This window comes from Salmo salar, chromosome 27 (genome assembly GCF_965601325.2).
Source record: "Salmo salar chromosome 27, fSalSal1, whole genome shotgun sequence".
In the NCBI taxonomy this organism is placed as follows: Eukaryota; Metazoa; Chordata; class Actinopteri; order Salmoniformes; family Salmonidae; genus Salmo; species Salmo salar.
Window position 1 is genome coordinate 17,505,145 of NC_138317.1, and position 14,890 is coordinate 17,520,034.

A 14,890-nucleotide genomic window follows, 5' to 3' on the forward strand; every position below is an offset into this window, starting at 1 on the left:
GGATAGGGCAGTGTGCAGTGTGATGGCGATTGCATCGTCTGTGGACCTATTGGGGTGGTATGCAAATTGAAGTGGGTCTAGGGTGGCAGGTAAGGTGGAGGTGATATGATCCTTGACTAGTCCCTCAAAGCACTTCATGATGACAGAAGTGAGTGCTACGGGGCGATAGTCATTTAGTTCAGTTACCTTTGTCTTCTTGGGTACAGGAACAATGGTGGCCATCTTGAAGCATGTGGAACAGCAGACTGGGATAGGGAGAGATTTTATATGTCCGTAAACACACCAGCCAGATGGTCTGCTCATGCTCTGAGGACGCGGCTAGGGATACCATCTGGGCCGGCAGCCTTGTGAGGGTTAACACGTTACTCATGTCGGCCACGGAGAGGGAGAGCCCGCAGTCCTTGGTAGCGGGCCGCGTCGGTGGCACTGTATTATCCTCAAAGCGGGCAAAGAAGGTGTTTAGTTTGTCTGGAAGTAAGACGTCGGTGTCCGTGACGTGGCTAGTTTTCTTTTTGTAGTCCGTGATCGCCTGTAGACCCTGCCACATACGTCTCATGTCTGAGTCGTTGAATTGCGACTCCACTTTGTGCCTATACCTACATTTCACTTGTTTGATTGCCTTGCGAAGGGAATAACTACACTGTTTGAATTCAGTCATATTCCCAGTCATCTTTCCATGGTTAAATATGGTGGTTCATGCTTTCAGTTTTGCGCGATTGCTGCCATCTATTCACGGTTCCTGGTTAGGGTAGGTTTTAATAGTCACAGTGGGTACAACATATCCAATGCCCTTCCTTATAAACTCTCTCACCGAATCAGAGTATAAATCAATATTATTCTCTGAGGCTACCCTGAACATATCCCAGTCCGCGTGATCAAACCAATCTTGACGCATGGATTCCGATTGGTCAGACCAGCGTTGAATAGTTCTTGTCACGGGTACATCCTGTTTGAGTTTCTGCCTATAGGTCGGGAGGAGCAAAATGGAGTCATGGTCAGATTTGCTGAAAGGAGGTCGGGGGAGTGCCTTGTTTACTTTAGGGGAAGCCAGCATCTTAATAGTGCACTGTGCACACGCCAACATTCCTTTACGATTTTCAAGAGGCTGATATCAGACTTCCGTATATTATGATGAGATGCTCATGTCTCCGCCCTAACAATGGGAGTTGTTGTCCCAAAGGTGGGAAGGTACGCGTCAAGCTTAAGTCTGCATTTTATGCCCATAGAAATGCATCGGGCTTATTCTGGACAGACTATGGCAAGAGTAAGCCCTTTTGCTTCACCTCTTCCTCTCTGCAGAATCTCTCTCACCAGAGAAAGCATCCGATGAGCGAAACAGCGCCTCTTTGTCTTACTAAATGTAGTCCTGTATCTGATGCTGTCTAGACAGAAATAGTACGAGATGCTATACACTTTTAGTCCAGACAGTATCAGACACATGGTCTACACATACTAAGACAAAGGGGCACTGTTTAGCTCGTTCGATGCTTTATCTGAGATTGACTCATCTTTCTGTCGGTGTGCGTCTCGGTCAAATAAATGATCAATATTTCAACATTTTATTTGGATGGGCGAGGAGGTATGGTAGGGTGGGCCAGGCCCCGTAAGGCCCACCCACAACACTGGCCCTGTGACACACCAACACACACATACACACACACACTACATACGCTAACACACACAAAACACACACACATGCATATTGACGCCACACACACACACACACACACACACACACACACCATAGACATAATTTCACACTCTCACATTCTTCACATGCACTGCTGCTACTATGTTTATTATCTATCCTGATTGCCTAGTCACTTTTGCCCCTACCTACATGTACATATTACCTCAATTACCTCAACTACCTCGTACCTGTGCACATTGACTCGGTACCGGTACTCCTTGTTATTGTTATTTTATTGTGTTACAAATCATTCTCACTTTATAACTCAGCATTGTTGGGAAAGGGCTGGTAAGTAAGCATTTCACAGTGAAGTCTTTAACTGTATTTGGCGCATGTGACAAATAAAATACTATTTGATTTAAATCATCATTATACCGCCCTCTAAAATCATTTACAGCTGACAACATTGACTTATGGTTTCAATATGCGTCATACAGGACCAGGAAATCTGGTCACAATGTGAAGAATGAGATGAGACAGTGCTAGATCAAATACAATACCCCGTGCAGACACGCCTGAAAATGTGGGCACAATCAGAATGTGGATAAGATCAGGACACAGGATCCATGTTAGAACAAGGGGTGTATTCAATGGAAAATATTTTGCAACGAAAAAGAGTTTCTATTGGACAGGTCGGTCCCTTCGTTCCATTTGCTCTGTTTGTTTCTGTTAGGTTATTAAATGGTAAGTGTTTTCCGTTGCAAGACGTAATGAATACACCGCAGGTATAAACTAGGCTTTTGACTAGTTGGTATGCAGGGTTTGACATAAGATATAGCAGGCTCACTTTTGCCTCTAGATGGTGCAATGTGATCACAGTTTTAGTGGTGACAGGGGAAACCACATGGGAAACAACTTTCTCTGCACTTCTGATTCACCTTCAAGTTCAACCACCAGTAAAATGTGGGTAAAGCAGATTATCTGGTGCAATTTGACCAATTTAGACCATTGAATACCCAGATAGCACACATACGTCTCACTGACATCTTGCCAATTACCAAACGCTCTCCATACTACATCTTCCCGATGTATCCTGTAAACATCAGGCTAACGTTGGCGAGAAATATGTGTGCTATCTGGGTACAATATGAGTCATGACATCTAATCAAACAATCTAATGTCTCAGATTTTAGAGCAGATGGGGAACACTTGAAGTCTTGATAACTTTTCAGCATTTAAATGAAGTCACAGAAAAAAGTAAGGTATGTAGGTAAAGCCCAGTTATATACACTTTATAACTTAAGAATCCATAACTATTTGGAACTCTATATTGTGGGTCATATTAATTAATAGGTCAAACTTACAGTATGAGTATTACCTATAGGAAGCCAGCGGTCAAACATTGACATCGCTTGAGTCTGCTGTTGTCCTACTTCCAAGAAAGCACCTGGCATATTCATAAACAACCGCTGTCAAAGCAAAAGCAACAGCAGTCGACATCTCTTCAAACTTTACTCACACATTGAGTAAAGTTGTGCTTTTGCAATGGATATTCCAAACAAGTTCAGAAATGAGCTATGTGTGTGACCCTTCTTTATCCTGAAATTGTTTACCAAGTCTGTCTTCAACCCAACATTAGTTTGACTCATGTTTGGTGTTTTACATTTTTTTTAAATGTCATACTACGGTATCTCACTAGAGGGCGCACCCAGTATCTGATAGAGTAAACATGACTAAAATACAACCACCGACTGTTTGCTCGTTGCTGTTGCTCTAAGATGGCAGCTCAGTGCAAATGTGGATGTGCCAATTGAATCTCAACAAGGAAACAGTCGTTGTGGTATTTCATTAACATTTATTGAAAAAGTATGGATTCCATAAAACAAAGAAAGGCCCACAACTACAAAGGACAAACATAGATAGATACAAGCTGGACGTTTAATAAATGTTTTGAAGTATCAACATGGAGTGGAGTTTAGTCCACTAACTGTAGGCATGGGCAAGCCTACGTAGAAACATGACCAAATGGTTTAACAAAAAATATTTAAAAAGCAAGCTTATCCGCAAACACCTTTTGGTTTTCCCAACACGTCTGACATACACTGAGTCTACAAAACATTAGGAACAGCTTAATTTTGCCCTCAGAACAGCTTCAATTCGTTGGGGCATGGACTCTACATGGTGTCGAAAGCATTTGACAGGTATGCTGGCCCATTTGACTCCAATGCTTCCCTCAGTTGTGTCAAGTTGGATGTCCTTTGGGTGGTGGACCATTCTTGATACACATGGGAAACTGTTGAGCGTGAAAAACCCAGCAGTGTTGCAGTTCTTGACGCCTGGCACCTACTACCATACCCTGTTCAAAGTCACTTAAATATTTTTTCGCGCTCATTCGCCCTCTGAATGGCACACAATCCATGTCTCATTCAGGACATCCCTTCAGGACATCCCTTCAGGACATCTACAGCACCCGGTGTCACAGGAAGGCAAAGAAGATCATCAAGGATCTCAGCCACCCAAGCCACGGCCTGTGCATCAGTGCAGGTGCATCAAAGCTGGGACTGAGAAACTGAAAAACAGCTTCAATCTCAAGGCCATCAGACTGTTAAATAGCCATCACTAGCCAGCGTTCACCCAGTCCCCTTCCCTGAACTTAGTCACTGTCACTAGCTGGCTACCACCCAGTTACTCATACAAGCACCATAGAGCCTGCTGCCCTATGTACATACAGTAGACATTGAACACTGGTCACTTTAATAATGTTTACTTACTGTTTTACCTATTTCATATGTATATACTGTATTCTAGTCAAGGCTATCCAATTCAACTATTGATGTACATAGACTTTATGTACAAAAGTATATGGACACCTCTTGAAATTAGTGGATTCAGCTATTTCAGCCACACCCGTTGTTGACAGGTGTATAAAATCGAGCACACAGCCATGCAATCGCCATAGTCAAACATTGGCACTAGAATGGCCTAACTGAAGAGCTCATTGACTTTCAAGTGGCACCTTCATAGGATGCCACCTTTCCAACAAGTCCAACTTCTGCCCTGCTAGTGCTGCCCTGGTCAACTGTAAGTGCTGTTATTGTGAAGTGGAAACGTCTAGGAGCAACAACGGCTCAGCCACAAAGTGATAGGCCACACAAGCTCACAGAACAGGACCATTTAGTGCTGAAGCGTGTAGTGCGTAAAGATCATCTGTCCTCAGTTGCAACATTCACCACTGAGTTCCAAACTGCCTCTGGAAGCAACGACAGCACAAGAACTGTTCGTCGAGAGCTTCATGAAATGGGTTTCCATGGCTGAGCAGCCGCACACAAGCCTAAGATCACAATGCGCAATGCCAAGCGTTAGCTGGAGTGGTGTAAAGCTTGCCACCATTAGATTCTGGAGCAGTAGAAACACATTCTCTGGAGTGATGAATCATGCTTCACCATCTGGCAGTCTGATGGACGAACCTGTGTTTGGCGGATGCCAGGAGAACGCTACCTGCCTAAATGCATAGTGCCAACTGTAAAGTTTGGTGGAGGAGGAATATTGGTCTGTGGCTGTTTTTCATGGTTCGGGCTAGGCCCCTTAGCTCCAGTGAAGGGAAATCTTAACACTACAGCATACAATGACATTCTAGACGATACTGTGCTTCCTACTTTGTAGCAACAGTTTGGGGAAGGCCCTTTCCTGTTTCAGCATGACAATGCCCCTTGTGCACAAAGTGAGGTCCATACATAAATGGTTTGTTGAGATCGGTGTGGAAGAACTTGACTGGCCTGCAAAGAGCCCTGACCTCAACCCCATCGAACACCTTTGGGGTGAATTGGAACACCGACTGTGAGCCAGTCCTAATTGCCCGACCTCGCAAACACCTTGATCCCACCGACAGCGTCATTGCGCAAAATGGTATGCAGCATCATCTGGATATGTATGCAACAAAAGTTCAACATTCATCTTCTGCTACCATTTCTGTCAAGCAGTCTACACATACAGTTTGATACATACGTTCGATAAATCATGGAGAATAAGAAAACCTCCTCCCAGCTACCCACTGCACTGAGGATAGGAAACTTTGTCACCTCCGATAAGTCCACTATAATTGAGAATTTCAATAAGCATTTTTCTACGGCTGGCCATGCTTTCCACCTGGCTACCCCTACCGCCGTCAACAGCACTGCACCCCCCACAGCTACTCGCCCAAGCCTTCCCCATTTCTCCTTCTCCCAAATCCAGTCAGCTGATGTTCTGAAAGAGCTGCAAAATCTGGACCCCTACAAATCAGCCGGGCTAGACAATCTGGACCCTTTCTTTCTAAAATTATCTGCCGAAATTGTTGCAACCCCTATTACTAGCCTGTTCAACCTCTCTTTCGTGTCGTCTGAGATTCCAAAAGATTGGAAAGCAGCTGCTGTCATCCCCCTCTTCAAAGGAGGGGACACTCTTGACCCAAACTGCTACAGACCTATATCTATCCTACCCTGCCTTTCTAAGGTCTTCGAAAGCCAAGTCAACAAACAGATTACCGACCATTTTGAATCCCACCGCACCTTCTCCGCTATGCAATCTGGTTTCAGAGCTGGTCATGGGTGCACCTCAGCCACGCTCTAGGTCCTAAACGATATCGTAACCGCCATCGATAAGAAACAATACTGTGCTGCCGTATTCATTGACCTGGCCAAGGCTTTCGACTCTGTCAATCACCACATCCTCATCGGCAGACTCAATAGCCTTGGTTTCTCAAATGATTGCCTCGCCTGGTTCACCAAGTACTTCTCTGATAGAGTTCAATGTGCCAAATCGGATGGCCTGTTGTCCGGGCCTCTGGTAGTCTCTATGGGGGTGCCACAGGGTTCAATTCTTAGGCCAACTCTTTTCTCTGTATACATCAATAATGTCGCTCTTGCTGCTGGTGAGTCTCTGATCCACCTCTACGCAGACAACACCATTCTGTATACTACCTGGCCCTTCTTTGGACACTGTGTTAACAACCCTCCAGACGAGCTTCAATGCCATACAACTCTCCTTCCGTGGCCTCCAACAGCTCTTAAATACAAGTAAACTAAATGCATGCTCTTCAACCGATCGCTGCCCGCACCTGCCCGCCCGTCCAGCATCACTACTCTGGACGGTTCTTACTTAGAATATGTGGACAACTACAAATACCTAGGTGTCTGGTTTGACTGTAAGCTCTCCTTCCAGACTTACATCAAACATCTCCAATCCAAAGTTAACTCTAGAATTGGCTTCCTATTTCACAACAAAGCATCCTTCACTCATGCTGCCAAACATACCCTCGTAAAACTGACCATCCTACTGATCCTCGATTTCAGCGATGTCATTTACAAAATAGCCTCCAATACCCTACTCAATAAACTGGATGCAGTCTATCACAGTGCTATCCGTTTTGTTCCAAAGCCCCATATACTACCCACCACTGCAACCTGTATGCTCTCGTTGGCTGGCCCTCACTTCATACTCGTCGCCAAACCCACTGGCTCCAGGTCATCTACAAGACCCTGCTTGGTAAAGTCCCCCCTTATCTCAGCTCACTGGTCACCGTAGCAGCACTCACCTGTAGCACGCGCTCCAGCAGGTATATCTCTCTAGTCACTCCCAAAGCCAATTCCTCCTTTGGCCATCTCTCCTTCCAGTTCTCTGCTGCCAATGACTGGAACAAACTACAAGAATCTCTGAAACTGGAAACACTTATCTCCCTCACTAGCTTTAAGCACCAACTGTCAGAGCAGCTCACAGATCACTGCACCTGTACATAGCCCATCTATAATTTTGCCCAAACAACTACCTCTTCCCCTACTGTATTTATTTATTTATTTTGCTCCTTTGCACGCCATTATTTCTATTTCTACTTTGCACTTTCTTCCACTACAAATCTACCATTCCAGTGTTTTACTTGCTATATTGTATTTACTTTGCCACCATGGCCTTTTTTGCCTTTACCTCCCTTATCTCACCTCATTTGCTCACATTGTATATAGACTTATTTTTCTACTGTATTATTGACTGTATGTTTGTTTTACTCCATGTGTAACTCTGTGTTGTTGTATGTGTCGAACTGCTTTGCTTTATCTTGGCCAGGTCGCAATTGTAAATGAGAACTTGTTCTCAACTTGCCTACCTGGTTAAATAAAGGTGAAATAAAGAAAACATGTCAATCCAATGCATGCACCACAAAGAACGCACTGCAACTACCTCTGCAAAGCAAGGCTGCAATGCAAACACAGCGTTCCAATGGAAATTAATACACTTCTGGTGTACCAAAATGCAATGACACTATCGGTGTGATCAAGGCGTAATGCTCTTTGTGGCTGAATGGAAGCAAGTCCCAGCAGTAATGTTCCAACATCTAGTGGAGGCTGTTATAGCAGCAAAGGAGAGGCCAACTCCATATTAATGCCCATCATTTTGGAATGAGATGTTCGACGAGCAGTTGTCCACATACTTTTGGTCCATAATGTCTATACATCCCATCATATATACATACAGTACCAGTCAAATGTTTGGACACACCTACTCATTCAAGGGTTTTTCTTTATTTTAACTATTTTCTATATTGTAGAATAATAGTGAAGACATCAAAACTATGAAATAACAACATATGGAATCATGTAGTAAGCAAAAAAGTTTTAAACAAATCAAAATATATATTTTATATTTGAGATTCTTCAAAGTAGCCACCCTTTGCCTTGATGACAGCTTTGCACACTCTTGGCATTTTCTCAACCAGCTTTTCGAACAGTCTTGAAGGAGTTCCCACATATGCTGAGCACTTGTTGGCTGCTTTTCCTTCACTCTGTGATCCAACTCATCCCAAACCATCTCAATTGGGTTGAGGTCGGGTGATTGTGGAGGCCGGGTCATTTGATGCAGCACTCCATCACTCTACTTCTTGGTCAAATAGCCCTTACACATCTTGGTGTGTTTTGGGTCATTGTCCTGTTGAAAAACAAATTATATTCCCACTAAGCGCAAATCAGATGGGATGGCATATCGCTGCAGAATGCTGTGGTAGCCATGCAGGTTAAGTGTGCCTTGAATTCTAAATAGATCACTGACAGTGTCACCAGCAAAGCACCCCACACCATAATTTCCACTGGTCTAATGTCCATTATTCGTGTTTCTTGGCCCAAGCAAGTCTGTTCTTCTTATTGGTGTCCTTTAGTAGTGGTTTCTTTGCAGCAATTCGACCATGAAGGCCTGATTCACGTAGTCTCCTCTGAACAGTTGATGTTGAGATGTGTCTTTTACTTGAACTCTGTGAAGCATTTATTTGGGCTGCAATTTCTGAGGCTGGTAACTCTAATGAACTTATCCTCTGCAGCAGAGGTAACTCTGGGTCTTTCTTTCCTCCGGCGGTCCTCATGAGAGCCATTTTAATCATAGCACTTGATGGTTTTTGTGACTGCACTTGAAGAAACTTTCTAAGTTCTTGACATTTACCGGATTGACTGACCTTCATGTCTTAAAGTAATGATGGACTGTCATTTCTCTTTGCTTATTTGAGCTGTTCTTGCCATAATATGGACCTGGTCTTTTACCAAATAGGGCTATCTTAATGTCTTCACTATTATTCTACAATATAGAAAATATTTAAAATAAAGAAAATCCCTGGAATGAGTAGGTGTGTCCAAACTTTTGACTGGTATTGCATATATATATATATATATATTATTCTCCGGACTCCGACATTGCTCATCCTAACATTTCTTAATTCAATTCTTTGACTTTTAGGTTTGTGTGTATTGTTGTGTATTGTTAGATATTACTACACTGTTGGAGCTAGGAACACAAGAATTTTCGCAACACCCTTAAACCCTTAATAACTAATGCTAAACGTGTATGCGACCTATAATATTTGATTTTGTTTTCTCTCAAGGCTTAAAAACCCATCTTTAACCTCTCTCCTCCCATTCATCTACACTGCTTGATGTGGATTTAACGGATGACATCAATAAGGGATCATAGCTTTCAACAGGTCAATGGTTCCCAACCAGCGGTACTAGGACCCCTGGGGGTACTTAGCCTATCCACATGGGGTACTTGAGAAGACTCATGAGACCATAGGCCTACTAGTAAAATGCACATGAGGGGGTAGGTACTTTAGGGGTACTCTGGGCAGAGCAAAATTCCGTTGGTGGTACAATAACTGACAAAAGTTGGGAACCACTGGTCTATGTCATGGAAAGAGCAGGTGTTCCTAATTGTTTGAACACTCAGTGTAGTTTGTAGTGCCATAAAACTTCTTTATCCACTCCCAGGAGGGACAAATCTGAACAAAACGTACCTGTAAAAAAATATATACTAATAGTATATTTAAGAGTTATCCTTCCTGTCCCAGGCTTGTGAAGTTAATTTCGCTCTCAAAAAGACCACAGACTAAAAAGCCACAAACAAGAATCTAGCCACTCCTCCAAAAGCCCTTCCTCTGTGACAGCTGCTGAGCACTCGCTCTATCCTCTCAGCCACGAGGTGTCCACGCATCGTTCCCGGGCGCTGATTGGTTACAAACGACACAAACATCGATGTTCATGCGCTGTACCATGCTGTGCATTCTGCTTCCACATGCTCAGCTGAAGCGATCAACAACGCTGGTGAATCACTGGCTGGCTTCTTCATATAAAAGCTGCGCCTTCCTCCTTTGTTTGTAGGTCCTAAAGTTAACGTGACAGTAGGTTGGATATACTTGAGGATAGTTTTACACCAAAGCAAGCTTTTTGCCTTGTTTCACATTCGTAGTTCTTTAAACCTCACTCAATTCATTATATTGACTTTGACCGTCTTATTGAACAACAAAACATTGATTTGGAGTTGGAATAACTCTGAACTTCTTGCAGTGTAACTATTAGACTTATATCGACTAAATAGCAAACATGGTTGCTATGCCAAAGAGAGTAAAGACTTTCGAGGTCATTTTCAGCGATGCTAGCAAGGCTTTCTACTGCAGTGGAGACAAAGTAGCCGGGAGGATCGTGGTGGAAGTAGCGGAGGTGACCAGAGTCTCGGCTATGAGGGTGCTCGGAGTTGGATGCGCCAAAGTGGAATATGCCAAAGGAAAGCAGAAATGCAGAGAGGAGAATGAGTACTTGAGATACGAAGAAGTTGTTCAACTTGTTGACCAGCCAGCTGGTAAGATCCTCATTGAATTATTCCGTAAAATCAATATAAAGAACTTATTTTCAAGTGTAGCGTTAGCCAAGTAGATACCCATATGGTGTTGATGACTGATTAGTTACTGTAGTAGACGATCAGTTTGTGATTATTACATGCATTTCAAATGTGACTGTCGCTGTAAGGATCGAATTACAGAATAATGTGAAGTATTAAGTTAGTTTACCTAGCAGTAATGAGCTGTTTTTAAACTGAAAGTGTCTACTTAAGTAGTCAATGATTTCAGAGTTGAATTTCATGGAGTGAATGACTGGCCAACGCAAAAGCTGCTGGCAGCAGTGGCTGACTAGTACATGTGGAGTGTATACAGGGAATCCCATTCTGAGGTGTCAAGCATTTATCTGTTTCACAGTACTAGGCTGAGGGTAGCATGGTGTCCTTGGCAAACCTCCAACACTAGGCTTTAGAAGTTAACATAGCTGACTGTCTAGCATTAAAAAAAGCAACTTTGTATCTTGCCGTTTCCACTAATCAGGCAAATCACCATTATTAAATCACTTTATTAAAATTTTCAGATCATGATGGATCAGTTGTCCTTAGACCTGGCAACAAGTACGAGTACATGTTTGGGTTTGAGCTCCCCCAGCAAGGGTAAGTCTTTTTGCATTGGCCTGTATTTAATTGAGTTAATACAATATAAAGCTTCCTCTGTATGTGGCTCTGCCTTACCTTTTTCTTTCCCCACAGGCAGATTGTGTCTTCCTACAAAGGCAAGTTTGGCTATGTCCAGTACTTCGTCAAGGCCTTGATGGAGAGGCCAGCTCAGCCTGCCCTGGAGTGCAAGAAGCATTTTGAGGTGGAGGAGCCCCTGGATGTGAACACCCCAGATCTGCTGGTGAGTTCATCTCTCACTTATCACAAAGCCTGAACTGCAAAAGTAGAAATAGCTGAGGTGCAAGCCAACTAGCCACCTGAACTCTAAGGAAACTCACCTTTTAATGGTATTGCTGATACACAACAGATGACAATCTGAAAGCATTAAGAGTGAGCAGTCTGTATCGGGTGTTTCCCTTGAGCGTTAAATTCAACCAGCCTTTGGGTTTACAGTCGTGTGACATGCCCAGATGTGATGCTTCAGGTTGGGCACCTGTGCCTCATCCTGCTCAGCAGTCTCCCTTGTAAAGCATGGACAGATTTGACCTCATGCAATTCAAGTCATAGGTCCTAGAAGTCTAAACGATTTAGAAAACTTGGCATTTGTGAACATGAAGGAATAGATATTGAATTAGAGATCTCAAAAGCATTGTTAAAGTGAGCCCTTGTGTAACCAGTTTCTTTGTCTCCCTCGTCAGTCTCCTACAGGCGGCATGAAGGAGAAGAAGGTCACCTGCATGTTCATTCCCGACGGCCAGGTGTCCCTCAACGCCAAGATCGATCGCAAGGGGTTCTGTGAGGGCGAAGACATCTGCATCTGTGCCAAGTTTGAGAACACCTGCTCACGTATTGTGGTGCCCAAGGCAGCCATCATCTCCAAGCACACCTACCAGGCCAATGGCAGGACAAAGGTCTTCCGTCAGAAGCTCTCTTCTGTGCGTGGCAACCACATCATCTCTGGCATGTGCGACGCCTGGCAGGGCAAGACCATCCGTGTGCCCAAGATCAAGCCCTCCATGCTGGGCTGCAACATCATCCGTGTGGAGTACGCCCTCATGGTGAGCATCTTGATCCCCCTCGAATTAGCATAATAGGATAGTGCTAATGTTTTTTTGTGGTAAGCAGCCGTTTCTAGTAGCAATGGACTTTCATTGGTGAAATGAAGTGTATTTATCAACCTTTAAACTAACTCGTCGCAATTATCATAGACGTGCTTATAATAGTATGTTCATTACTCTAAATCCGACACTACTTCAATTAGATAAGAGGATGAGCCAAGTGTCCGCACTAGTAAGACATGTAGCCTTTTGAAATGGCCACTCAGCAAGTCTGGTTTCTAACTGTTATCCTCTCCTCCAGATCTACATGCACATCCCAGGCAGCGAGAAGCTGATCCTGGAGCTGCCGCTGGTCATCGGCACAGCCGGCCTGGGCAGCCGCACCAACAGTGTGAGCAGCACAGACGGCTCGGTCAGCAATGCCTCAGCCAGCTGGGTGTCTCTGCGCATGCCCTCTGCTCCCCCCAGCTACTGCGACGTCACCCGCGACTGCCGCCTGGATCAGCCCCTCACGCCCCTGCTGAATGACTACGACGGCGATGACAGCCCCATCTTCATGCACCCCTCAGCCTTCCAGTTCCCACCCCTGCCTGCCTACTCTGAGGTGAGTGTCTTGAAAATAAATGCAGATAAAGTATCTCCATGATGGTACTAGTTCATTGTGATTGAATTGATGAGCAGGTGATTTAACACAAGTGTCTCTCGCCGGTTACAGGTTGATGAGGAGTTCAATGGCAACACTCGCATGCTGCAGGTCTGCTGAAATACCTCAGTGCTTCCAGAACTCTGGTCCACTGTACAAGGGCCACTTCTGGCACTTAGCTCACTTGAAAAGGAGCAGAATATCCAAACTAATGTTGGACGGACTTTGGGAAGTGACGGGGTGTCTGGTATCGGAGCCGGCCCTGCATCAAGAAAAGAAGAGGATGTGAAGGTCAAGAGGCTGAAGTCTTTCTTGTGCCGGCGCTGTCGGCCATCTTTGCAGCACCACCTAAGCGGATCTTGTTCGGTTTCCTCCTGGACTGTTGCTGTTCAGGTTTCTGCACCTGAGCATGACACTGCAGACTTCATGGTTTGCGACGTCTTGGTGTGAATAAGCTGCTCCTTCCAATACCCTCAATGTTCTTAATACATAAGAGATGACTGTTAAGAAATTAAGAGGGATCTTATAGTCCTTTATAAACCATGTGATCTCCATGAGTTTCCCGCTGGGGCCAAGCATTTGTTGACAAGTCCCCGACTGATTATGAATAAGCTCTTTGCTTGTTGGGTGTCTGTTCTTCATGGTGTTTAGTCATTCTGTATAATTCCTGTATTTCACAAATGTGGCATTTCATCTGAGGAACATATCTTCCCAAGGACAATCATGCAGAGTCCTATATTCTGTACCGGTGTCTTCTATGGTATTGCACTTTCTTATGGATGCATAGTGCTCTAACTGCCTATAGGAGATCTCATGGTTTAGATTTGTTTCTCCCATGTTTTGCTTTGAATGTTTATGATCTGTTGGGAGTGTCTCCAAATCAAACACCGATATATTGTGGTATCACCTCCATATTAGCAAGGGCTCAAATTGTTTTGTATTTCAAATGATGGCTGAATCACAAGACAAACGGGAGAGTATTCTGGGCATAAGACATTGAGGAAATGCACCTTGTGTGAAAATATTGACAATATATTTGGGTTTATCTTAGAAAGCGTTTCACTGTGGGATGCCTAAGCTGAATAAATGTTGTAAAACTGATCTCTGAGAATGCAATGCATCTTTTATATTTTGTACATATTGTAAATGGAAATTATTTTTTGTATGAGACTTTTCTATAAATAAAAAGTTGCAATAAATCATGTGGTACATGACAATCATTACACTGTATAGCCAAGCAATAACAGTACCAAGCCACAGTTGCTTCTAGAGATGATCCCTTATCTGAAAGGGAATTGTAATTTAAAGCCTGTGACTGGATTCAATCTGAATTGCAGTATTATGTAAGATCTGCGTTACATTTGAAATTATGAGTAGCTATAGCTCGGTCAACCACTAGAGGCCAAGTTTTGAGTACATGCATCCTCTGAAGATGGAGGTGGACAGTTCATGGCTTGGTTGGGGAGATGGTTGAGTGGTGACAAGCATGTAGAGGGCTACTCCGGGAACATATACTGTGTATATCTAGCTCGATTGAAATGTAAAGGCAACGTTCGCGGAGACTGCGTTCATGGTCAGCTCAATCGGGAAATTATCTTTTACATTTTAAAGTGGCTTGATTCCAGCCCCTAGTATTTACAATGTTTCTGAAATATTTGGTTCCACCAAATTCCATTTCCTAACCCTTAATACTGAAGTTTATTTTATTGAACTTGTGGAACTACCGCTGCATGACTATTGGAAGTGCTACCTTTCCCCCCAAAAAATTGGGCACATACA

General features: G+C 43.7%; 1 protein-coding gene across 1 annotated transcript; it reads left to right on the forward strand.

Moving 5' to 3' along the window:
• The first annotated feature begins 10,306 nt into the window (after window positions 1-10,306).
• Window positions 10,307-14,310, forward strand: txnip (thioredoxin interacting protein). Its single transcript, NM_001140431.1, is given in 6 exon segments — window positions 10,307-10,774; window positions 11,332-11,407; window positions 11,504-11,651; window positions 12,109-12,468; window positions 12,770-13,072; window positions 13,184-14,310. Coding segments are annotated over 6 exon segments (1,191 nt in total). The 5' UTR covers window positions 10,307-10,518; the 3' UTR covers window positions 13,232-14,310.
• The last annotated feature ends 580 nt before the right edge of the window (window positions 14,311-14,890 follow it).